Genomic DNA, 25,857 nt, shown 5'->3' with positions numbered 1-25,857 from the left:
GACTCTGACTACAGTGATCATTCTGCGACCGAGGGTAGCGTGCTCACTGACGCACTTCCGAGGTCTAATATTCAGCTCTAGCTTTCCCATTGAACCTGAAATTTAGAGTTATTTTACAAATATTTACAGTCCTTTTGTAAAAAGGCAGTTTTCAGTAGCAGAAAATCCTTCTGTGTTTCTGGTGTTACATTCTTGTGTCCTAATCCAGTCCTCAACTAGATGTCCCTTTCATCACCCCTTCTCTAAGCTTCAGTGTTTTTCCCTGTGAAGAGGATTCCAGGAAATAAGCTACTGACCACGTCATAACATACTGAACATTAACTGTACCTTGAGTAAACAGTTCACAGAATACTTGAGGCTGCTGACATTGTCCTGTAACCTGCCCATTTAGCAGGCTGGCTTTACATACTGAATCTGAACTTTTACTGCAATCTGTAATTATGTACAGGAACAATCTTAAAACCTTGAATATATTTTATATATCCCCTTTAGCCTTTCAAATGGGGCTTAAGAGAGAAAACTGCATCACTGTGCTGCTTTAATGATTTAATAATAAATCAAGCGGACCTTTATCCTCATGGATAATGAAGCTCTCTCTAGGGAAACTGAAAGGCCTGTGGTCATCTTCCAGGTTCCCCAGACTAGACCAATATAAAAAATTATCCCCAAGATGATGTTATTCACGCCGTTACCATGGAAGAACTAAAGTCAGCCCTTTGGATTTTTAATTTAAGTTTATAGAACTCTGATAACCCTCCAAGACCCAAAAAAATAATAATTTTCTTGCTACCGTCTAAGGTTCCTAGCAGACTTTAGTGTTACAACCTAGTACCTACGGCACATGCTAAATGCTATATACTTTAAGCACATTTTTACATGGAAGATGTGACATGTTGACATATATGATACACCAGAGAAGATAAATTGAAAATGCATGATTTAATAAAGAACCATTTCCCCCTTAAGTACTTTCTTTTATAATTTCCAACCTAGTTACAAAAAGTTAATAAATACTCCCTTATTTTTCATTTCACTGACCTGATGCTATCAAGAATCAACGTACGAACATCAATCATCAGTTAACAGTTACACTACAAGACAAGTTGTAAAAATACCTAAATGTGTACAGCTAAATGCCTCAGATATAATTACTGATAAATAACAGCATTCCAAATTATGGACAGTTATATAACGATTAAAAGTTTTAAACCATAACATATTAGAATACGTTAATCAGCACAAGTAACTTCATCAGTTTACATAAAATTACTTATAGTGAGTCTTAATAGAAGTTTGGTAACACAAAATTTTTTCAATACTTCTGAATATACAGAATCAAAAAAAAGGAATCACATCATTGCAGATGTAAAAACCATGTAAACTTGAATTACCCTTGCAACAACACAACTGTTTGAATTCAAACTTTCTTATTTACAGGGTTTTAAAAACAAATATAAATGGAATCCATATTAAAGGTACGTTAAATTGAAAAGTACAAAGTCATAATAGTCTTTCAGGAAGCTCTCTAAGGCCCCAGCACTACCTGAAGTGGACTATGCCCTTGAGCTCTGCATGGCAGCTGGCGAGTTGATGCATAGATGCAGAAGGTGGAGGTGCTGTTGGCAGGGTGGAGCAGTCACGTCCCTACCTGTGATTACCCAGGTGGCACACATCAGGATGTCTGCAGCGCTCACAGGTGAACCGTTCAAGAGATGAGTGTGCACGCCAGAGGAAAGGCAAAGGAGACAGCTCCACCTCCCTCACCTGGCCTTGACAGGAGCTGGGGGTCTCCAGGGCCTTCTGGATTCAGCGGCTCCAAACGGCACTTACGCAGAGCAGTTCACCCATTTACCTGACAACCGTGTGAATGATTCCCCGCAAGTTACCTTATCCCCACAGATGTTCTTCCATAAACCATCTAAAAATGTGTTACCTTCTTGCACCTAGTTTCCAAATGAGAAGCTGAAGATCTTTTTGGCAATAACGAATCTGTAGTATTGTATCAGTCACTTGTTTAGCTTTTATTGAAAAAAAAAAAAGCTTTACAGGATTATCATCCTTAACAGAGCTACTACTGCTCACTGGAATTCCACGGGTGCCCTCCCCACCCCAACCACGGGGCCTCATCCCTATTCACGACGTAAGGCTCGCAGGCCCCTAGAAAACTCGACAGTGAGACCGGCCGCTGTCAACTGGAGCTGACGACCTGTCCGTCCTTAAGGAACCTGTGAGCCCTCCTGAGAACTCCTGAGGCCCTGGCGCTGCTCCGGTGGCGGTCTTCACCGCGAACCTGCCCGCCCGGCCTCCCTCGTCCCCGGCGAACACGCCTCACAGCTGCGGCCCGCTGGCCCGCTGGCCCGGCACTGGAGGCGAGGCCGCCGGAGCCCCGGCCGCGCGCGGCGCAGCCCCGGAACGGGCCTCCCTCCGAAGGGCCCACAGCCGGCGGACGGGGCAGGGCAGAAAGGGCGCGGGGGACGCCGCCATGCTGCGGGCCTCACTCACAAAGGCTTTCCGGGAACTCGAAGTCGGCAAACTTGTGTTTAAAGCGCGTGACTCTCTGAACTAAGAACAGCAACGGCTTCTTTCTCGCCGTTGAAAACAGCCTGGTCTCATCAGCTGGGCTCTCTGGAACAATGATGCGGCTGTCTGAAACGTTTTGTCGGGGCCTGTCTTCCCACATCAATGCCGTCAGCCTGACGGTCAATCTCGGCCCAGCGCGTAAACTGGTCCTCAGGTTCGGGTCTCCCTTCCACGCGTGCGAGCGAGCGCGGGCCGGGGCGTCGGCGGCCCGGGCCTCAGTCGCTCTCGGAGCCCTCCTTGTACTGCGCGCGGATGGCCTGGCCGTTCTGCAGCGGCATCTCTTCATAGTCGCTCCTGTCAGGGGAGAGGCCGCTGAGCCCCGGCTCCATCGCGGTCTCCTCTCCGCGGCGCCGCCCGACGGGGGCCCGGCCCACCCCTCTGGCGCCTCCCCTCCTCCAGCCCCACGAGCGCCCGGGGCCGCGCGCAGACGCCCGGCGGGCAGGCCCGCGACGCAGACGGGCCCGGGGACCGACGGCGACGTGAACAGCGCCTCCGCAGGCTGAGCGCCTCCCGCGGGACAGGGCCCTCAGCAGAGGCAGGGCTGACTTACCCGTAGATCACGTCGTCGTCCGAGTCATTGAGCATGGAGAAGGCGGGGTTGTCCTTCAGCTGCGACTCTGAAAACCAACAAGCAATGTCGTGTCATTAGCCCGGAGAGGCCGGGTGCTGCCCCAGGAAAAGGATGAGGGTCGGAGAGAGCTGGATTCCGGTCACAGCAGGTGTGAGCTGTGCAGAGGGGTCCGAGTCCTGGGCGGGGACAGTGGGGGAGGCCTGGTGGGAGCCTGCGGGCCCCGAGCCCCTGGGAGGAGACCGAGAGCCAGCTGCCCCACCCCTGGAATCCCCCAGGTCCTCAGGAAAGCCAGGCAACCCTCCTACCCAGGGCCTGAGCCAGCCCCCCGTCCCGACCCGTCACCACAGACAGCAGCACCACAAGCCGCAGGGGCCTCGTGCTGGGAACTCCTCCATGGACAGCCTGTGGCTGGGGGCGCCAGTGCTGCCCGGGTTCCAAAGAGATCACCCCCTTCTCATCCCGGGACGGGAGGGCTGCTAGGTTTGCTTTTTGGTTTGGTCCTCAGGGAGGTGGGCTGGGGGCACATATGGTTTTCTTTTGATGGTCATGGCACTCGTGTTCTACAGATCATTTCAGGGCACTGGGGGGGTCATGATGCTCGTGTCAGGACCCACCGACACGCTCGGTTCTTGCATGGGAAGCTGTAACAACACAGAACCTGCTGGGCTCCACCTGCGGCTCAGGGCTCACTGTGAGCACCCACCTGGTCTCCCTGCTCCAGAGCAGGCTCTGTAGCCATGGTGCCCCTGCCAAGGGGAAGGTGGGCGGGGGGTCAGGGGGCAGCTTACCATACAGGGCGTTCTTCGAGGGAGAGTACACAAAGGCCAGAGTGTAGAGGTAAAAGTTCAACAAGCCGTAGAAAGACAAGAATTCAGCTGGTGACACCAGTCAAGGGAAGCACCAGTCCAGGACACAGTCTCCTTGGTCATGTCAGCCGGCCCAGCCCCCAACCAGCTAGGACCTCGGGGGTCCACGCCCAGATGTCAGGGCACCACAGGGCAGGTCTGCGGCCACAGGTCACGGTAACCTTCCCGGGGCACCTGGAGCCCCCCGGTGAGCCATGCCCTCTCCTATCCACGGCATGACCTGCTGCGATCAAGTCACACACAAAGGGTGGGAAGGCCACACAGATATGGGTGAGTCACGATGAAATGAAGAACTGGAAAAAGACTCAAACTGGCCCTTCTTAGTCTCTTCTGCATTACAGACCCTTGAGAGGATCTGACAAAAGCTTAGTGTGAAATTCAGTTACCGAACTGTGAACAATCAGGCACTGACTCCAAGAAGGTAAATAAGAGGTCCCATGGAAAGAACCCAAGACATCCAGGGTGAACCCCAAAGTGTCCCCTGATGGATGCCACCACTGACAGCGGAGAGGGGAGCACACACCTGACACGGTCATGCATCTGAAAGGGGGGTCACTGCCGAGCAGCGGGGCCTCAGGGATCACAGGAGCCCTGCCCTGAGACACCGGTGTCCCCCACTGCTGGACACACCCGGGGGGTGCTAAGGGATGCCCTCTGGGCGAGAGGACCCTCGAGTCAGTGCCCGGCAGGGAAGAGGCGGGCAGCCCCAGGCTGATCCGAGGCTCCAATGGTGACTTGCCCCTCTCCAGTCCCCGCCCCACAAAGGGGACAGCCGTGGCAGGTGCTGGGGTTCTCGAGCTTGACCCATCTGGTGAGTGACCCCGGGGACGGCTGAGCCCCGTGGCTGCCTTGGGGCCTCTCACTCGGGGGGACAGCCGTGGGGCCCCCAGGGTGTACTATACAGGTGACCTGCCTCTTCCGGACGCTCAGAGGCCTGAAACGCTGCCCACTCCACTAGGCTGTGTGCCTGACGTCTTCCCAGAAAAGGATATAATTCTGGTAGTGAGTCGACAGTTCAGCTACGAAATTGTCCTGTAACACTTGTGCTCCGAACCTTAAATAAAGGATGACGATGCTGAAAAAGAAGGGAGGGAGGGAGGGAGAACATGTAAAAATGCACCGAGAAATGGCACTAGCTTCAGATGGCAATAAACTTGCTACTTTCGCTTACTCTACTCACGATTATTTCTGCGTGGAGACTTGCGCGTGCACACACACACACATGTGCACACATGTACACACAGCCTCTCTGCTGACACATGTGACGGCAGGGTCCTGGTACCCAGAGCCCACTTCCCCTCCCTGAGGTCCAACCTCCACTCAGGCCAGACCGACCACTGAATACGATGTAAACCAAGTCTCTTCCCTCCCGGTCGAATGCCCTGTGAAGGCCCCCATCACTGAGAATGGAACCCGGGCTCAACCTGACTTCCTGGCCACCCTTGCCCTCCCATCCTGCCTGCCCCCCACACTGCTGTCCCCGAGCTGAGCTTCAGGGCCCAACTCCAGGCGGCAGGTCCCCCAGCCACCCCGCTAAAGCAGCCATGGCCCCGGCTGTCATCACATCTCTGTGTTCACTATGGCACTTCCGCTCTTTATTCATTGTTTTTCTTTTAATCACCACCTTCCTCTACTGGAATATAAACACTTCAACAGGGGAGGAAGGAGCCTGCCCGCCTGTTCACCAGGGCAGGCACTCCATAAACCTCTGCTGCACCAACCGGCCGATCCCCTTGAAAGTCAGATGAAGGAAGATCACAAAGCCTAAGAGCTTCCGGGGGTCGGTCCAAGGAGACCACAGCTCCCAAGCAGCGGGCGGGGGCAGCCGGAGGGCGAGGATGTGCGGGGGTGGGGGGCAGTTTGTGTAGAAGCAGGTGAGCTGAGGGTGAGGCGCACGGAGGGCTGAGGAGAGATGAGTGACAGCCACACACGCACCTCCACCTTCAGGTGAACGCAGAGGCGGAATAAAACCCAGCTCGTTTTGAAATATGGGCTGAGTTCACATGGCTCGGTGGGGGCGGCGAAGGAACCCGGAGGCCTCCAGATCCCCCACACCCTACGCAGCTGGGAGCCGGCCTCGAGGAGCCCCGAAGGGCCCCCACCAGGGGAAGGGGCTGACGCCCACGTCTCTGCCGCTGGCACAACTGAGAACCGGGAGCGAAATGCAGACACTACACTTCCCCTCTCAGGGTTTTGATCTCAGGAGCAAGGACCTGGGATTCATACAAAGGCACGGCCTTTTGCACTTCCCTCAGGTGCAGTTCAGGGACCCCCTTGTTGGAGGAACACAAACAAAAATAACTCCCGCTCACAGACCCGTCCAAGGGACATCACACTGGCTTCTAATCCTCTGACCCGTGTTCTCCTGCGTCTGCTGCTTCCACAGCAAATGTCAGGGCAGGGAGAGAGTGTGATCCTGTCTCTCTGAGGCCCTGCCTGGCGGGGGAGGGGAACTCTGACCCTGCGGACACCTGGTGAAGAGCACCCTAAAACTAACCCCATAGAAGGGGACAAAAGATACTTGTGACAGTAGAACAAAAACTCACATTTTGCTTCTTTCAAGCAATAAAGTCTTCTTACCTGATGACGAGCACGACAAAAGTCAAGGCAGTCAAGAATTTTAACCTGAGATCTGAAAGAGACATACACACGCGCTTTTTAAATCACCAAACTGGAATTAAAACCCACTCATTCCAGAGATCTTAAAAATAAAGAAGAAAAGAAAGCCAAACCCTCTGAACAAAACCCCCTCCCGTCTGGACTCCACCCTGTTAGTACCTGACACCCAGGAAGACACGCTGTCCCACCTCCCCGAGCCTGGGAGGGTGCCCAGCGAGGCCGTGGCCGTTACTATTTGGCTGTCACAGACTGGGGGCAGGACCCTATGAGATCAGGTGACTTGCCCCGATTCAAAGACAAGGAAACCCCCACTCCCGCCTCCTCGCTCAGAAGGTGTGATTCCAGAAGGATCCAGGCAGCTCCAACAGCCACACACACAGGCCCCCGGGACCCCAGCTGACCTCGGCCCTGCAGGCCGCCCTCCCGCCCTTGCCTGAGGCACTGTCCACGCGGCCCAGTCACTCCGGCAGCCCTGCCGAGGCTCCCCCCGGCCTGGAGGCACCCACCTCCCCAACCTGGCGGGCGGCCCTGCACCTGGGATGGGAGACCAGCACTCACCTACGTAAGGCATGTGACCCAGCTCGGAGCAGGCCCGCACGACCAAGAACAAAAGGTACAAGATGTACATGGCAGCCACCACCATGAAGAAAACCTTCATTCCCTGGAGGAAACAAGACGGGCCCTTAACGACCATGGGGTCTCAAGGGCAGTCTTTCCCTTGAGGCCATAAGCGGGAAAGCCAAGCCTTTCTGAAAGGACCCGGACTCGAGGGTCACCGCTGTGAGCAGCGCGAGGACACACGGACTCTCCTCGTGCGGGCACAGGCGGCTGGCTCGCCCAGGAGCGTGCCCTGCTCCCTGCATGTCAGAGGAGCAAATGCCTCCTTGACGCACGGGCAGCTCTGGGCACGGGGCCCGGAACGTACGCGGTGCTCAGTAAACGTGCTGGCTCCCACTTGCCCCTCCCCGGGGTGAGGGCCTGGCTCCCTGCCCTGCTCGGAAAGATCACGACGTGGGTCCGGCCTGGATCTCAGCTTCTTTGGACCTCGGTTTTCTTTCCTGAGGACCGAGGTGGCTGAAACAGACCATTTAGAAGACCCTAGCTTCTGCGACCTTGACACGGGGAATGCAGGACGATGCTCATCTGTGGTCAGCGAAGCTGGCTGACGAAGGCCAGGCCCCACTGGGTTGGGTGCGTGCTGCCCCTCCTTCTGCAGAACCTCTGCGAGAGTTCTAAGCCTCCTCTGCACCTGACACCCCCAACCCCATCCTCCTGCCCCAGTGCTTCCTTCTCAGAGCCAGGACTGCCCTGCACAGTCAGGAGACAAAGGATCTGCTCTGCCTCCTCGGAACCTGTGACTTCGGCCTGGGCTCAGTTTTGTCTATAAAGAAAAAGGATTTCACGGCCTCCATCCTGCGCCCCTTTAGCTATCTCCCTAGAAGCCCGTGATTTCAAGGGTTTCCTTTAGTAACAGGACTAGACTGCTCAGTCTGTCCTTCCTGTGAGGACTCCCGAGGCCCTGGCCTCCCTGACTGCCAGGCTGAGGAGGGGACACGTGACCAGAGCCGTGGGGACCCTGCCGTGCTGGAGCCCGGCCCAGCGCTTCACCCTCCTTCTCCCTCTCAATCCTCATGACGACTCGAGGGAAGATCCCGTCATTGCCCATCGCACAGAAGACAGAGGGGGAGGAGGGAGGGGCAGCCGTGGCCCAGGACCGTGGGCTTCACCCACAGGCCTGGGGAGCCTCGCCAGAGCACAGGACCAGCCTGTGACCTCGGGCAGGACAGGCGTGTGACCTTGGGCAGGACTGCCTGCCCCATGTCCTCCTGTGAGAAGTGAGCAGTGACCGTACCAGACAGTAACTCCCTAACTGTAGATTAGCATCCATTCAGTTCAGTCACTTAGTCACGTCCAACTCTGCAACCCCATGACTGTAGCACGCCAGGCCTCCCTGTCCATCACTGACTCCTGGAGTTCACTCAAACTCATTGAGTCGGTGATGCCATCCAACCATCTCATCCTCTGTCACCTCCTTCTCCTCCTGCTTTCAATCTTTGCCAGCATCAGGGTCTTTTCAAATGAGTAGCCTGGGAGGTACAAACTCAACCACCAGTGTCAAATGTCACCTGTCACCAGGGGCTGCAGAATCCTCCCTGACAAGGTGTCAAAGCAGTTCCTTCCTCCCCCTTCCTTAGTGTCTCCGCCCCAGAGGGGCCGCCCTGAGGCCTCACCCCTCAGGAGACACAGCCGAGAGCCTTCCTGGGGCACCAGATTCCCCAAAGGTCCACCCTGCCCCATCACAGCTCAGGGACCCATCTGGCCCAGGACACCTCCCCCTCCCCTCCAGCTCCAGGGGCACCCCGCCCTGCAAACCTACGACAGCACCCCAGGGCTAATTCAAAGACAGAGAGGACAAAACCCAAATGAAGACACCGCCTCCCCCCAGTAATGGGGGCCTGCGGTCCACAAGGACACACCTGATGGGCATCTGCACACTGCAACACTGGTCTCTATTTCCCACGCCTTCTCTCCCTCACAAGGTCACATATCCTTTGAGAGCAAAAGTTACGATGTGCTATCTATAAGGCACACACTGAACGACCTTCAGATCTCCTCAGACTCACAAGCAGTGGAGCAGAGAGGCTATGGGCACCCCGCTGCCGGAGTCCAGTTAAGAATCAGCGCTGGCACCCATCCCTGGGACACGTCCGTTTCAATCGCTTTTCAACCTGGAATCGTCATCCTCCACACTTCTCTCCTTTCCAGACAGCAGTTCCCACAAGGAAACACAGACTTGATCACCCTCTGCAAAGCTCCACGGAGAAATGCCGGGATGTCACCTGGGGTCAGGATTCAGCTCGGGGGCTCACCCTGCCTGGGGACAGGACTCCCAGACCCCCGGCAAGGGTCCGGGTGCCCCTCAGCCCCAGGCACCTCCATGCCTGGGAAAGGCGGAAGCTGCACCACGATGGGCTGCCCATGAGGCACCGACACATCCCGGGCCTTCAGAGGAGGCCACACACAGGGCTAGCTGTCATTCGTGTAAAATAAAGATGCTGGAATCCGCCTTCCCAAACTGCGAAAAATTTCAGGACCGAGACAGCGCAGTGTCAGCTGGAGCGCCAGCCCCTGGGGCTGCAGGGCTCACAGGCCCACGAAGCCAGCCCCACTCTGCTTCAGAGAACTAAATGAACAAAATGTTTTCTTAATTGTTCTACAATGTTCCTAGAAATCGGCACAACCTCTGTGCCCTGGTGCTTCAACCGTAAACCAAAGACAGGGAGTAACAATGCAGTGTTTCTTTTTCCTACTATTCAAACACATTTCCCCCAATTTTCCACCCATGAACTTTCTATGGCCCTTGTCAAATAACCAGTTAGCGAGCTTGTGTCAACGGCACAATTTAAGTTAAAAAATTGAGTCATTTTTTAAAACAGCAGTTAAAAAAAAATCCGCAGGTTAGTCACTAACAATCCTTACCTGAAAATTTCCTGTGTCAACTCGATACTGGTACATTGGATCATGTAATTCATTGACTCTAAAAATACGATGTTATTAAAAAAAAAAGCCATAGATTAATAACTAGTTTATTTTATACTTTCTCTCACTTGGTTTTTTAAAAAACTTACTAATATAATCTACTCGCTGACCAACTGTAAAAGATTTTTGAAAAGTAAACCTTGGTTTATGAGAAATCTCGAATTACCTACTGAATAGGCACACAACACGACTCACTGTCCACAGTCATCAGTATTGTACAGTATTTTTCACTAAGAGAATCTCTATACTATTTCTTTTTAACTTTAAGACTGACTTTCCAGGCACCCTTTCGATGGCATGTACGGGCACCAGGAAACAGATGAGCACCCAAGGACAGCAACTTGCACAGCCGCTCAGTCATGTCTGACCCTTTGCGACCCCCTGGACTGCAGCCCGCCAGGCTCCTCTGTCTGTGGGATCTTCCAGGCAAGAATACTGGAGTGGGTGGCCACACCCTCCTCCAGGGAAAGACAGCAAGAAAGGCAAATATAAACTTCCATGAAACTCATTTCAAAATGACACTGGCTCACTGAGATGACAGGTGGGCAGGGAGAAAAGTGGATGTGAGCTAAGTCCTACCATTGCTGTACCAAGAAATGAGATGTGCCAGCTTCCAAAATCACATCCCTGAGATGGAACTAGTTTCTGCAGAAAAACCTGTTTGGGTGAATCAGGTTGTTACTACGTTAGGCTTCTGCGTGGTGGTGCCTTTTTACTGACGGACAGAAATATTAAAGATCAACTCTGGAAGCCGGTGTAAGGACAGGAAGGTTTACAGACACAAACCAAAGGAGAGAATCAAACCATCTGGGGACAGTAGCGAGCCAGGAGCCAAACGGAGTGTCATCCCTCCAAATGAAGCCTCTGCCTCTCGGAAAGATATATCTGAAATGGTGTGGTCTTTTTCTGTTTCCATCCGAGACTAGAAGAACCATGTATACCTCTACATGCTGTTCAAGCAAAAATGAACCCTCAGCTCAAGTCACATCAGCAAGCCTTGAAACCCTGGGTGACAGATTCCTTTCTGGATGAGTTCACAGAACACAGTCAACTCTGAGTCTGTCCACCTTGTTCAAAGTTCACCAAGACTGTGGTTTCACGCAGAAGAAAGTTACTCACGTCTGCCATATTCCGAGGGTAACAGAAGCCAACCACAGTAGTCCAACGATGAAGAATTTAGGCAAATAGAAAGTCAAACACTTCCTTTCTCCCTTTAAAAAAAAAAGTAAAAAATAGAGAAGTTACTAATCCTTGCAAACCACTACCACCTCACAGAACACACTGGATCATAGATACTCAGATCATGTCCACACGGCACGCATCTTCTGTGAACTGTGAGGCTGACGACAAGTTCTCAAGGCCAAGTTCACCCTCAGCACCGTTGCCAGCGTCTGGAGTGGAAGGGTCAGCGCCGAGGGCTCACCTGCACCCGGATCCCGTGGTACACGCACAGCCAGAAGAGCAGCAGGGCACACAGGAACACAGACTGGAACAGGTCGTCCAGCATCCCTGGGAACCAGCTGTTCACCAGGAAGGACAGGGGGAAGAACGGGTCTGGAAGGCAAAAGGCAGGCAGGCCTGATGAAGGCAGAGCTGGTGGGGCTCCCCAAGCCCACGGGAGGGCAGGACTCAGGATGGCTTTCTCCCCGGTCAGAGCCCGGGGGATGGCAGTGAACTAAAGGCTGTCTTGTTTTGCAAAAAACCGAAAAGCCACTAAACAGATTGCTCTGGGGATGACTGCAGAGCGCCGTCTGCTCCCGCCAGCCACAGCTCTGGAAGGAAACGCTTTCTGGGGCAGGGTACAGGGGCAGACAGCTGGGCTCCCACCCTCAGCCAAGTCCTCCAAGTGGGGGAGGATGCGGGGGATGCACCCGCCCCCGTGACTCTTGGGGCCACGTCCCGCCCGTTCCCTGTTCAGGGCCCCATCGCCCCCGGGATGCCCTCCAGCTCTTGGCGTGGAGGGGGACCACACTGAAGGAAGGGCCTACCATTGTAGAGCAACAGCAGAGGCAAGAGGATGGACATCCACTTCTGCTCGATGCCCCAGTCTCGCATGGAGAATTTGCGGAGAGAGTGCGCGAACAGGCACTGTGAACCAGACCAGGTCCCGTCACCATCTTGGCCACCCCACACGGCATCCCCTGATGGCTGTCAGTCCACACTGAGGGTCTGGGGCCAGTCCAGACCTGCTGCACTAACCCCGGGCTGAACGGACCCTGAGACTGCCAGGGACAACCGTGAAGGAGCCTTTATCACAGGACAGGGGTCAGACGAGGATGGTCATGGCCGTGACCCCTCTGGCCTGGCCTCCTCCCGAGCCTGCTGCTTCTATCAGGAGGGACCGCCCAGGGAACAGGCCATATGGCCCCGAGGTGTGACTCACAGGGGACAGTGGCTTCCGGGGGACACCAGGGTGCCTGGAGGAAAAGCCCCAGAATGAGGCTTACAGCCAAGGTCAGATGGCATGCCTGTTTTCAAACATGTGCCTGATGGGGCCCGGTTCCTGGGAGAGGCGTCTTTACAGCCTTTAAAGCATCACAGGGTTTGGGATTTCTAGGCCTGGAGTTGTTTCTTATTTTTCCTGTGATCTAACAGAAGCAGTAATCTCCTAAGCAATTTGGACATCCTGGGCTGATCTCCCTATCTTCAGAATCAGGCCCGTTTCTCTCGTTTGAGAACACGGGGCCCCAAAGTCTGGCTGCAGGGCCGCAGGCGACAGGAATCCTTTAAGGAACAGCGAGGATCTCTGACCTGGGGTTGACGGCACTTTCCCACCTCCCTCCATCAGGGAGCTCCCCGGGGGATGCCCTGGCCAAGCCCACGCTCTCTGAGCTCTATGGCCAGGTGTGGCCCTCCAGCCACTCCCAGGTCACCACTGCCTGGCACCTTCCTCCATGTCCCCTGGGAGCCTGTGTCCTTCTGCAAGTGGTCAGTCTGTGAAGCAGCAAGTCCCTTGGGTGGCAGCTGGAGCAGCCACCGCTGTGAAGAGTGGGCCTCAGTGGGGGCTGCTTGTACTTTAACAAGTAATCGCCCCCAAAGTCATGGTGCCCTTGTGAATAGACACCTCAGATCCCAAAGGAGCACTGAGTCCGCACGTGCATCCCCTCATCCTGAAAAAAGCCCAAAGACTGAAAGGTCTGGTCCACTTCTCCAAAAGTAAAAACCCAAGAACCTGCTGAGTCAGCACTAAAAGACTGTCATTCAAACAAGGGAGAACTCCTTCTACACAAGTTACAGGGCACTTGTCACCGAACGCCGATGACAATTCACTTACTAGTCAAGTCACCTGTAATTACTATGACACCACCCAGGAGTCCTCACTAATGACACCACAGCATTCCTGCAGCACGGCGCCCCGGCAGAATATAGAGTATTTGGTACCATCAGGTCAGCTGGCTGGATGGAGTGTCTCAGAGTTCAGACAAATCCCCCGCACTCTGACAACCAGAACTTATAAACGAGCTCTGCCCTTGTTAGGATTCCACAAGGTGAACGGTACTTACGGTGACAACGAAGGTAAGCACCACAAAGACGAACCGGAACCAGATTTCCAGATGGGAAAATGCAGGGTCGTAAGTCTTCCACTAAAACGGAAAGCCGGAAAACAGGAAGCACATCACATCTTAACCATCAGTTCAGTCCGGTTCAGTCGCTCAGTCGTGTCCGACTCTCCGCGACCCCATGAATCACAGCACGCCAGGCCTCCCTGTCCATCACCAACTCCCGAAGTTCACTCAAACTCATGTCCATCGAGTCGGTGATGCCATCCAGCCATCTCATCCTCTGTCGTCCCCGTCTCCTCCAGCCCCCAATCCCTCCCAGCATCAGAGTCTTTCCCAGTGAGTCAACTCTTCGCGTGAGGTGGCCAAAGTATTGGAGTTTCAGCCTCAGCCTCAGTCCTTCTAATGAACACCCAGGACTGATCTCCTTTAGGATGGACTGGTTCGATCTCCGTGCAGTCCAAGGGACTCTCAAGAGTCTTCTCCAACACCACAGTTCATAGTCATCTCGAAATGTGAGACTACAGGGAATTTAAAATGTTCTCCTACACTTTCTGACATGTTCTGAAACTTTAACACTTAGTACATTTTTATATTACAGAACACATACTTTGTACTAAGAGTTGAAAATGGTTTTAAAAGGTAGCATACTAATGATGAATCTGGCAGATCAATTGTTCTATAATAATAATAAGAGCATTTGGCTTTCAAATGTCATATCAAAGATTGATCAATGCTATCAATCTCTTTATTAGAAAAAGCCATCAGTGGGGGGAGGAGGGAGAGAAAAAAAAGCCATGCTTTTTATTAAAAGAAAATAAATAGTTTTAAAAATGCAAAAAATGTGAGTAGGTATGATGTTCTAAGACACTCAGTGAAACAGAAGTAAGGATCCGACACAAGCAGACGCTGTGGAATTACAGCTGCCAGTTCTTATGCTGAGTAGTCTCACTCACATCAAGTATGCAGCTAACAGGGCGAGGAAGGGGCCCTGTGTGCTGACAGCAGGTGGAAGGCAGCCCTTCCCACCCAGCTCAGCAGCCAGACCCCAGGACACACGTTCATCTCCAGACCCCAGGACACAGGCTGCACCGCACCAGGAAGGACCATCATGCATGTGCTGATTTAAAATCAGCTGAGCGACGTCAAAACTGTAACAGGGCAACAATTGAGTGAGAGACTCAGATTTCCCTCACCTGCCTGCAACCCGGCACGCATGCAGGGCCATCAAGGCGCCTGCCCCACGGCAGGATCCCTGCCACACGCGCAGGGCTGTCACGGCGCCCGCCCCACGGCAGGATCCCCGCCACGCGCGCAGGGCCATCACGGCGCCCGCCCCACGGCAGGATCCCTGCCACGCACGCAGGGCCATCACAGCGCCTGCTCCACTGGCAGGATCCCTGGCACGCGCACAGGGCCATCCATAGCGCCTTCCATGGGCAGGATGCCTGGCATGCACCCAGGACCAGTCACAGCAACTGCTCCATGGCAGGATCCCTGGCACGCACCCAGGGCCAGTCACAGCAACTGCTCCACAGCAGGATCCCTGGCACGCATGCAGAGCCAGTCACAGGACCTTCCACGGGCAGCAGGAACATGCACAGGGGTCTGTGGAGCGCACTGCCAGCACGTCTTATCTTGGCGGTGGGGCAACATCAGCCTTACACTCGGTGCTGCTTTGCTCCCACCAAGCAGAGTTTAAAATCCAGCCCTGAAGAGATCGCGCTGCTTCCAAGTATTGTTACCGCATCTTCGAACAGAACTCAGGGATGTTTATGAGAGCACAGAAGTCCAGCAATCATAAGGTCTGGCACTGAATCAAAAATACGAGATGTGTAAAAATGCAAGAAAATACGAAACAGAACAAGGAAGAAAGTAATCCATCAACTGACCCAGAATTCAGATGCGAAGGTGAGGCAGGGGCCAGGAGGCCGATCAACCGCAGGTCAGACATCACAGAGGGTATACACATGAACACAGAGCAAAGGAATCAACTTAGAATGAGACAGAAAAACGCACAGAGCATCAAGCTCCGAGACAACTTCAGGCGGCTGAAGAGATTAATGTGTCTGGAGTCCTCAGATTTCTATTGACGGGAAGAAGGCAGGAGGATAGAAAAAATATTTGAAGAAATAGTGCCCAGAATTTTCCCAAATTTGATGAAAACTATAAACTCACAAATCCAAGAAGCTCAGCTGTACTCTAAGTACAAGTAATATGAAGAACAGTACACCAAGGAACACCATAATCAAACTGTTTAAGTCAAGGAGAAGAAAATCTTAAAAGTGACAGTGGGGGGTGGCTAAAGGGGAGGAAAACTATTACAGAGGACAAATACAGGATGACAGATTTCTTGTCAAAAACTGCCAGCCGGAAGACCAGTATTTTGAAAGTACCGTAAATCAACTCAACACCACTGCAATCCTATCGTCACGGTCGTTTAGTCACCCAGTTGTGATTCTGATTCTCTGCGACCCTGTGGACAGTAGCCCGCCGGGCTCCTCTGTCTGTGGCATTCTCCAGGCAAGAATACTGGAGTGGATTGCCGTTTCCTCCTCCAGGAGACCTTCCCAACCCAGGGCCTGAATCTCCTGCATTGGCAGGCAGATTCTTTACTGCTGAGCCATCGTGGGAACTACACACCTATCAGAACAGTCACAGTTACAAAGACTGACCTACCCAGTGTTGATGATACGAGACGTGGGACAGCTGGAGCTCTCACAGGCGCTGACGACGCGTGAACAATCCGGCCGTGAGCCCAGCATGTCTTCCATCAGTGACACAGGCCCCCGCCACGTGAGTCGGCATGCCACTCCCACTGACCCAAGGGAAGTGAAAGCGCACGTCCACGCGAAGGTCTGGACACGGGGGTGCACAGCGGCTCTGCAGCAGCCCCGAACGGCAAACAATGCGGACTTCCACGAGCAGCTGAGTGGACAGACTAGCTGTGCTGCCGTCACACGGGCATTAGCACAGAGGGAGAAACTAGTGAACACCCACCGTCAGTCAGTGTCCGGGTCATCACACTGAGCCCAGAACTCAAACCTGCCGCACAGTTCCACCTACATAAAATTCCAAAGATACAAATGAGTCTGCAATGCAAGCAGAACCGTTAACAACGGATGTTAATAGAAGCGTGGAAATCATGGTGATTAAGAACATAGGAATTGTGACGTCAGCGATTCGGGTTCAAACTCCAGCTTTTCCATTTCCCAGGTGGGCAATTTACTTAATCACATTAAACCTCAGATTTCACTTCCATAAAGCAACTGCTCTGTAGAAGTATCGTAACATTTAAGTAAGCTGATGCACAGAATTAGTGCAGACCCTGGCAAGGAGCAAAAGCTCAGCAAATAACAGCGGTTATAATAAATCCAGAATAATACAGCTACTGTGATGCTTGCTCAAGACAACATGTAAACAGGTACAAAAGTTAAAAGGAGAGAATCACAATCAAAGACAAACCAAACAGTGACCCAAACCCAGATGGCAGGGTTGGGTGAGGTAAGCCCCGGGGCGGGGGCTGCGGAACATCGCTGAGCACTTTGGTAAAAGGCCCCTAAAAGGGTGATGTCCAGACAGACGATGGAAAGGAGAGATCCCCCGTTGGGGAAACACGGTGCTCTCTTCTTCCCGCATTCTCAAATCAGAAGCATGCAAACAGCAAGGTCTAAAGCACAGATGTTATCACAGGACGAGAGCAAAGTGCACCTGAGCTCGGACATCGGTCTGAGGCCCTATCTGAGTTCAACTTCTGCCTCGTGAACTCCATGACGCAGGAAGGACGCGGATCGGATTTTCTGAGGACAAAGTTCGAGGAAATCAGTCACACAACCAAGAACAGAATCCAGATTCAAACTCAAAGATCAGGAGAGTCCGGGGCAGAAAGAACACTGAGAAGAAATTTCAGAGCAGAGTGTAACGTCTGAGCAACGTCTGAACTGTTAGAAACCAACCAGAGGCTGGAACAAAGGAGTCCAGGCTGACTCGGGGCCACGGAGAGAAAACCTGGAGCCCGAGGGATCCGTAAGGGAAGAAGAAAGATCCTCGGAGGGAGGAGACCGCCATCTTCAAACACCTGCAGAGTGTACAGGCAAAGAACAAACTCGCTTCATGTGGTCAGAGACAGGACATGAATAAAAGTAGTGACTGTGACCACGACCGCCATCTGTCCTCACACAAAATGAGCAGGCGCTGGGCATGGCCCCAAGCCCAGCCGACGTCCAGAGGCCTCCAGGAAACGGGGGAGCCGCAGAGGCAGGAAGGCACCTAAGGGTGCAGGAGGCGCCCACACACCTCTCAGTGAAGAGGACCCGCTCATCCAAATAAAAACCTGTCTATAAATACTCGCGGGCTTCCTGTGTGGCTCAGCTGGTAAAGAATCCGCCTGCAATGTGGGAGACCCGGGTTCGATCCCTGGGCTGGGAAGATCTGCTGGAGAAGGGAAAGGTCACCCACTCCAGTATTCTGGCCTGGAGAATTCCATGGACTGTATAGTCCATGGGGTTGCAAAGAGTCGATCACGACTGAGCAACTTCACTTTCACTATACCTACTTGCAGCAGGGTTATTCCTAGCAGCTGAAGGATGGAAACAACCCGAATGCCCATCCACTGGTGCCTGGGTACACAAGAGGCGGCGCACACACACACAGTGAAACAGTATTTGGCAAAAGAGGAATGAAGTGCTGATGCCAGCAAAGCGTGGAGGAACTCTTGAAAACACGGCTCAGCAAAAGAAGTTGTTCATAGAAGAGCATGAAGGGCATGATTCTGCTCATATGAAATGTCCACAATAGGCAAAGCCATATAGACAGATGGCAGATGGGTGACTGTGGGGCTGGGGGAAGGGAAGCAGGGGCCAACCGCTCACAGGCTGCGTCTGTGTCGTATGAATTACTGTGTTGCATGAATACATCACAGAACAGCGCGATTCGAGAGAGGAACCCACTGGCACCTTCATTCAACAGTCACGGCTGTTGAGAAGTAGCTATTTTACGACAAGGAAACAAAAAGTAGAAGTAATGGCGGCTCCGGGATCTGAAGCCAGCTATTCTGTCTGGTCTAAAAAATGCATTCTCAGTCACCATGCTGATTATTCTGACTCCCAACGAGCAGAGGGGACAAGGAGGCTGATGTCAGCTCCTTGATGTCTCCTAATGTCAGGGCGGGAGACAGGGAAGTCTAACCATCAGAGCTTCCCAGGTGGCATTAGTGGTAAAGAACCCGTCTGCCAGTGCATGAGACATAAGAAATGGGGGTTTGATCCCTGGGTCGGGAAGACCCTCTGGAGGAGGGCATGGCAACCCACTGCCGTATTCTTGCCTGGAGAATCCGGTGGACAGAGGAGCCTGGTGGGCTTCAGTCCATAGGGTCCCAGAGAGTCGGGCATGGCTGAGTGACTCAGCACACACAACCATCAGAGCTGTGCGATTTGGGGCACACCAGAAAGCAGGGACCCCTCCCAGAGGCCTGCCGAGTCTAAGTCCACTCAGGCCTGGAGGAGGGGGCCCCGCCTTCCCCAGAGGACTCCCCCAGTACCTTCCAACTGCAAGACTACCCTCGCTCCTAAGTCTCAGGACATCATGGTCTTCCAATTCCACACTGATTCAAGCTATTCTTCACTCCATGTATACTTAATAAACTGGTTTTTTAAATAGTTTTTAGAATTGTACATGTCTTCCACCATCCAAAATAACACGGTTCTGATGCTGTGATTTATTTCAGTCATTCCAGAGAATGGGAGCTACGCAAATGAACCATGGAGACGCTGTGGTCAGCCGGTGTACTTACGGTGAAGTTCATTTCCTTGATGGGCCGCTTCAGGTGTTCGAATCCCACAGTCACTGTATACTTAGTGTAATTCAGGTAGCTGAGGTGAGCGACGATGATTTCTGCACATTTCTGCAAATGCACAAGCAAGATCTGTGTCCTTAAAGCGAGCAAGACTCACTCTCCCCCAACTGACTCGTGAAGTGACCCATTCCAACCGCAGAGGATCAGCAGTGAGCATCTCTAGGAGCTCGCCAGGAGCCCGGGGGAACTCAGATGCCAGCCAAAAGCAGTTCTTAGAAAGAAAGAACCTAATGGACATATTTAGAAACAGAGAACGCATGATTTCCAATTGTTAGAACCTTTCTACTTCACAGGATTCAAAATAACATGTCACCTCGGGAATAGACTTCTGGTTGCCAACGGGCAGGGGAGGCATGAGAGAGCTGGACTGGGAGTTTGGGATTGGTAGAGGGAATGTTATTTGGGCTTCCCTGGTGACTCAGACGGTAAAGAATCTGCCTACGATGCAGGAGATTCGGGTTTGATCCCTGGGTCGGGAAGATTCTCCTGGAGAAGGAAATGGCATCCCACTCTAGTATTGTTGCCTGGAGAATCCCATGGACAGAGGAGCCTGGCGGGCTACAGTCCATGGGGGTCACTATTATATATTGGATGGATCAACAACAAAGTCCTACTGGGTAGCACAGGGAATTATATTCAGTATCCTATGATAAACCACAATGGAGAAAAATACAAAAAAGAATATACATGTGTAGAGCTGAGTCACTCTGCTGTACAGCAGAAGTTAATGCTGTAAATCAACCATACTTTCATAAACTTAAATGATAGTATGTCACCTGAATAAAAAGGTGAGTTAATGCAACATGAACTGACATTTTCACACGCCAGCGAGGACACAACTCCTCAGAGCCCTCCCTAACCTTCCTTCCTCCAAGGCCCATCTCTGCAGTCGCTATAGGATGCACGGGCAGATTACGCCTTTCCCTTTTCTCCCCCGGCCTGTGGCTCCCATGCAGAGCCCCTGTCGTCTCCGTGGTGTGGTGTGTATACCCACGGACCAGCCAAGCCCCACGCTTTCGTCATTTAGGATCAAGAACGGGCCTGCTCGGGTCTCCCCTGTGGATGTGGACATGGACTCAGTGGCCAAGCCAGCCCGGGCCACGAGGAACATGCAGACTGCCCGTTGGTACCTGCTGGAGCCACAGCCCCAAGTGGGGCTGAGTCACCTGCTGTTGCGCAAGGCTTCCCAAGCCTGGGACGTCCTGAAGATGGCAGAAGGGCAGCTGGCAGGGCGGGGAGCTGCCCAGGGGGCAGGAGAGGGGGATGCGCAGTGTCCACCGGGTGGAGAAGGTGGCTGCTGGGCCTGTGGTCCCCGCGCCCGCCATCCCTCCTGTCCATCCAGCGTGGCGAGGGGACCCGGGCTCTCACGCCAGCACGCACAGCTCCATCTTTCCCTTTCTCGCCCACCTCCATTCTCACCGCTCTCCGCCGACCCCCAGGGAAGGCACGGCCCCCCAACTTTACAGATGAGGAACAGACATTTCAGAAACTGGCCTGCTGTCCCCGCTAACACAGGGGATGAATGGAGGAGGACAAGGGCCGGCTCCACGGGCCTCCCCAGAGGACCCAGGGCAGGGCCTGGGCTCAGCTGAGCAGCAGACACCGCCTCGAGTAAATGGGGCGGGGCACACCGTCAGCTCCGCCTCCGGGGGGCCCAGTCCCTCGGGCACCAGTTCTGCCCCATCTCAGGACCGTCCAGCAGACATTGACGCAGAAAGGCCAGAGCCAGCAGCTGGCCTCGGACAGGACCCCTCCTATCTGAATGCCTTCTCGCTGGGAGAGACTCCCCAGCCTCTCCTATTCCTACCGGGAGGTGTGCATGGATGTCAAGGGCACAAGCTTCGGAACAAAAGCGCCTGGGCTGAAGGCCTGGCGCCTTTGCTAACTCACCATCTGTGTCATCCTGGGCCAGGGTCCCACCTAAGCCTCAGTTCCTCCTTCTACAAAAGGGGGCTCTCACACCAGTTCCTGCGTGTGGGCCTGCTCCGGGAATGGAGTGAGACCACATGGGAAAGCACCGCCACGGGGCCACTTCCTGATACTATAACCAGATGCGATCTCTTCGGGGATCCCCGTGTTGTCCACGCCCCTCCTCGACCTGTTAGGTTCCGACAGAGCTTCCGGACTACGGCAGGACCTGCTTCCCACTCTTCGGGTTTCGACGGAACATGGTGCACTACGGTGAGGGCTCCTTTCCCGCTGTGGACCCTCCCTTCTCCCAGCCTGGAGCCACATGCTGCACCTGAGGTGGATGCTCAACAAAGGTGGGCTGCTCCCGACGAGGCCTGGCTCCCAGTGCTCCACGTGGGTCGGGACGTGCATCCCACAGCTGGGAACAACCCAAGGCCGGAGCGATCCAGACAGACCATGGACAGCGGCGGACCACCCTCATGCGAGGCAGGCAGCCCATCACCGGTCATTTATGGCCACGCCAGACAGGCGGTGACACAGACAGTACAATCAGGTGCCAGGGTGTGTGCTTGTGTGTGTGTGTATTGTGCACGCGCATGCATGTGTGTGCATTTCTAAGAATTTATAAGGTCTTGGTGTATGGGTTGGGTGGGTCTTCCACGCCATCAGTGGTGTGACTTAGCTTCTTTACCTAAGAAAGTAGCTCCACCCACAGGAATGCGGCAAGACGCCGCCGTGGACCAGTCGCATGGACTCACCTCTGCACATGTGAGCGTCCGCGTCCGGTTGTGAACTTTGTTATGGATGAACTTGGTGGTCCCGTCCTGAGCTACACCATCAACCTTAACAGTCATGGTGAAGGTTGTCTGAATAGATGTTTCTACAGAAGGAAGAATCCCGGTGTCAGAGTCCACAAGGGGTGGTCACACCAGCAGACGTGCTCACCTGCCTGGCCGTGTGTCAGCCCAGGGAGGTCTGTCTGCGAGTCGGTAAAGCTGACACCCGCCAGCAGGGTCAAGCCCTCCCCCTCAAGAGTCTGCCTCTGACCCATCGCAAACTTTCATCTCACAAAAGGCCAAGTTATTTCATGGCTGATTAAAGTTATATTTTTTACTTTCCCATATACATTTTAATCTAACTTCATACCAAGATAAAAATAAGTTTCTTATTTTTCTGATTATATAATCTCTTATTTTTCAGATTATATGCTCATTGTTAAAAAAACATCTAGGAACACAAAGATATACATAAAGTATTAAACGTATAATCCCACCACCGGAGAAACTATGATTTCATGTTTAGGTCCATGCTTCCAGATGGTTTTCTAGAGACACAAATGTGTAGTGCTATCAGATTTTTTAATGCTTTTTAAAATGTTACAAAAAGGGGTTGATTTTTTATTTTAAGCATTTTTTTCCACTTAATTGACTGCAGTCATCGGGTTATCTTTCCAATTCTTTCAACTGAAGCACCTCTCTGAACCATAGCATGTAGAGAAGAGGTGGCATATGCTCTTGGTTCTCGGGGAGCTGCCCTGGGTGGACACAGCGAGGTCATCACAGACAGTGGGTGTTTTGGACAGGATTTCTCGGCCTTTGCACCATAGCTGTTGAGACCAGCTAATTCTTCACTGTGGGGGGTCAGTCCTGTGGTTGCAGGATGGTGAGCAGCATCTCTGGTCTCCACCCTCTGCTAGCAGCCCCTGCCCCCCAGCTGTGACAGCCACAATGTCACGGTGTCCCTGGACACTGTTAAGTGTCCCTAGGGTGCCAGGACCTGGTTCTCTCCCCCGAAGCCCCTGGAGGAGGCTGCCACTGGAGCATCTACAGCATGCAGACTTTGAGCCAGACTGCCCAGCACCCCTGGGCAAGGACTGGCACCCGGAGCATGACCAGTAGCCCTGAGGGCCTCCTGGGGCTTCCGGAGGGAAGCGTCGTCACTTGCCCTGGAGGTGGCTTCCAACTTTCTGGTATTAGAAAGAATAATCACCATCATTATAATTCATCTTTGAGCAGTTGCTAGATTTTAAAGCTCTTTGAACCTTTTAAAAAAAAATCATTCTAAAGTGTCAGGCTTCATACCTTTTGACTGATCCAACTCGACAACACACGTCAGCCATAGCTGCTGATTATATGTAGACAGCGGTTTGGAAAATACTTGAATTGGCTTTAGCTGAGGCAGAAAGAAAGAGAAGTCAAGTAATCCGGGTGACTTTTTCAGCTGAGTCTCCAAATGCCTCATCTTAACATACAACATTCAAATTCACGCAAAAGGTTGAAATGTTAGCTCTGGAAACAGAAACGTGCAGTTTTCCTTTAGACAATGTAAGTGAAATTCTGCCTTCCAGAAAAAGAAAGGACTAACTTTCTCCTGCAGTTCACTTCTGATTCTCACAACAACCTCTAAGCAGGTGGTTTCCACCCCCTACAGCGTTGGGACAATACAACCACTTAAATAACAAGAAAAGGCCTCCTTAGAAGAAAAATAAAAAGATTAAAGTGCATAGGATGATGCAAATAATAAAACAACGAAGGATACCGAAGAGTATGTTCATATTCACAAGAATCATTTTTTAGTATCACTATGCCAGGTGTGTCACTGATGTCTGTTATTTTCAGCTTTCACGGTCCTGGATAGAAAAATCAGAGGGACCACATTGCCAAACAGTGAGAGATTTTACTTTCTCGGGCTCCAAAATCACTGCAGAAGGTGACAACAGCCATTAAATTAAAAGACGCTTGCTCCTTGGAAGAAAAGCTATGATAAACCTAGACAGCGTGTTAAAAAGCAGAGACATCACTTCACTCACAAAGGTCTCCATAGTCAAAGCTATGGTTTTTCCAGCAGTCATGTATGAATGTGAGAGTTGGACTATAAAGAAGGCTGAGCACCAAAGAATTGATGTTTTTGTACTCTGGTGTTGGAGAAGACTTTTGAGAGTCCCTTGGACTGCAAGGAGATCAAACCAGTCAATCCTAAAGAAAATCAACCCTGAATATTCATTGGAAGGACGGATGCTGCAGCTGAAGCTCCAATACTTTGGCTCGGCAGCAAAGAGCTGACTCACTGGAAAAGACCTTGATGATGGGAAAGACTGAAGGCGGGAGGAGAAGGGGACGACAGAGGATGAGATGGTTGGATGGCATCACCAACTCAATGGACGTGAGTTTGAGCAAGCTCCGGGAGTTGGTGATGGACAGGGAAGCCAGGTGTGCTGCAGTCCATGGGCTTCCAGAGTCGGATACAACTGAGCGACTGAACTGAAGGATATTTGAACAAAAAGTATGAAGAAAATTCCAATCCAATAAAGATTAAAAAAAAATGATTTGCACACGAGAGGAATCAGAATGAGCTAACCAGCCATTGGAAATGAACTGCTGTTCCCTAATAGGTGTTAACACCACCATCCTTTCTCAGCACTGAGGTCACAATTACAGCAGAAAAGGTAATTTTAGCAAATTAGGACCCAGAGGCCAGCAGCTGAAGGTGGAGCAAGAAACGTGTGTTGCCTGAGAGGCAAGCTGCAGGGCAATGGGGAGACTGATCTTAATGGCCCTCTAAGCAGGACCATTTCATAGAGGCCCAGACATTTACAGGGCCCACCAGCTGCCACCCAGACCCAGTCTTACCTTTTTGCTATTATTCAGTGAAAAATTAGCTGCAGAAGTCTGGATCACTTTGGGTCCTAAAGGGTAACAGAGAAAGAAAAAGCAGGTTATAACTATATTGATAATTCATCTATTGATTTTTTTTCCAAATGCCAAGAAAGTCTCATATATTATACAGAGGTAGTCTTTCTCCTGGTCTGTCTTTGGAGGCTTTATACATACACACACACATATACACAAATACACACACATATGTGTGTAAAATATATAAACATATGAACACAGATATGCAACATCTACTCTGCTGCACACGATGACCTCCCAACTCAGGCGAACAGAACATGACACTACACAACACACACGATTTCCACGGGATTCTGTGTGCAGCTCCCCTCACCCCCTGCCCTGCTCTCCGGGAAGGCTCTCTCTGCAGTGTGTGGATTTAAGAAAGCACTGATGACACAGATACTGTCTACATAGTTTCTAGAGAGACTTCTGCTAAAAAATTATACACCTGATCCACTCACCCAGTTAATCCAGTCTTCCAAAAATATTAAGTTGAGGATTTTAAGAAGGCATGATATATATTAATATATTCTCCAGGCTTTTACCGAAATAACAGAGAATCAAGCTTCAAAGAATCTTATGCCGTTATATTTCAGGGCTTTTTGGCCTTAAAAGAAGTCGTCAAAGGAGACCCTGTGAACCTGATTCCATTCAGAACTGGATTGTGCTGTAGCAAACCCCTGGCGGCTGGTGCCGCTGGTGTTCCAGGCCATCCTGCAGCCAAGCCCAGCCTGCTGCCAAC

General features: G+C 52.3%; 1 protein-coding gene across 1 annotated transcript in view; it reads right to left on the bottom strand.

The window, feature by feature from the left end:
• Nucleotides 1-920: 920 nt before the first annotated feature.
• Nucleotides 921-25,857, bottom strand: part of TMEM181 (transmembrane protein 181) — a 43,933-nt gene continuing 18,996 nt past the window's right edge. Inside the window, exons 3-17 of the mRNA XM_055433089.2 lie at nt 25,071-25,126; nt 23,523-23,613; nt 22,200-22,321; nt 19,468-19,578; nt 13,680-13,760; nt 12,165-12,264; nt 11,600-11,730; nt 11,296-11,387; nt 10,117-10,174; nt 7,195-7,297; nt 6,598-6,649; nt 5,010-5,092; nt 3,940-4,029; nt 3,131-3,197; nt 921-2,874 (exon numbers count right to left, since the gene is read on the bottom strand). Coding sequence (XP_055289064.1) covers nt 2,796-2,874; nt 3,131-3,197; nt 3,940-4,029; nt 5,010-5,092; nt 6,598-6,649; nt 7,195-7,297; nt 10,117-10,174; nt 11,296-11,387; nt 11,600-11,730; nt 12,165-12,264; nt 13,680-13,760; nt 19,468-19,578; nt 22,200-22,321; nt 23,523-23,613; nt 25,071-25,126 — 1,316 coding nt within the window. The 3' untranslated portion in view covers nt 921-2,795. The remainder of the gene's footprint in view (nt 2,875-3,130; nt 3,198-3,939; nt 4,030-5,009; nt 5,093-6,597; nt 6,650-7,194; nt 7,298-10,116; nt 10,175-11,295; nt 11,388-11,599; nt 11,731-12,164; nt 12,265-13,679; nt 13,761-19,467; nt 19,579-22,199; nt 22,322-23,522; nt 23,614-25,070; nt 25,127-25,857) is intronic.

This window comes from Moschus berezovskii, chromosome 10, assembly GCF_049115385.1.
Source record: "Moschus berezovskii isolate FMDL1 chromosome 10, NW_MosBer_1.0, whole genome shotgun sequence".
Lineage (NCBI taxonomy): Eukaryota > Metazoa > Chordata > Mammalia > Artiodactyla > Moschidae > Moschus > Moschus berezovskii.
This window is presented reverse-complemented; position numbering and strand designations above follow the sequence as displayed.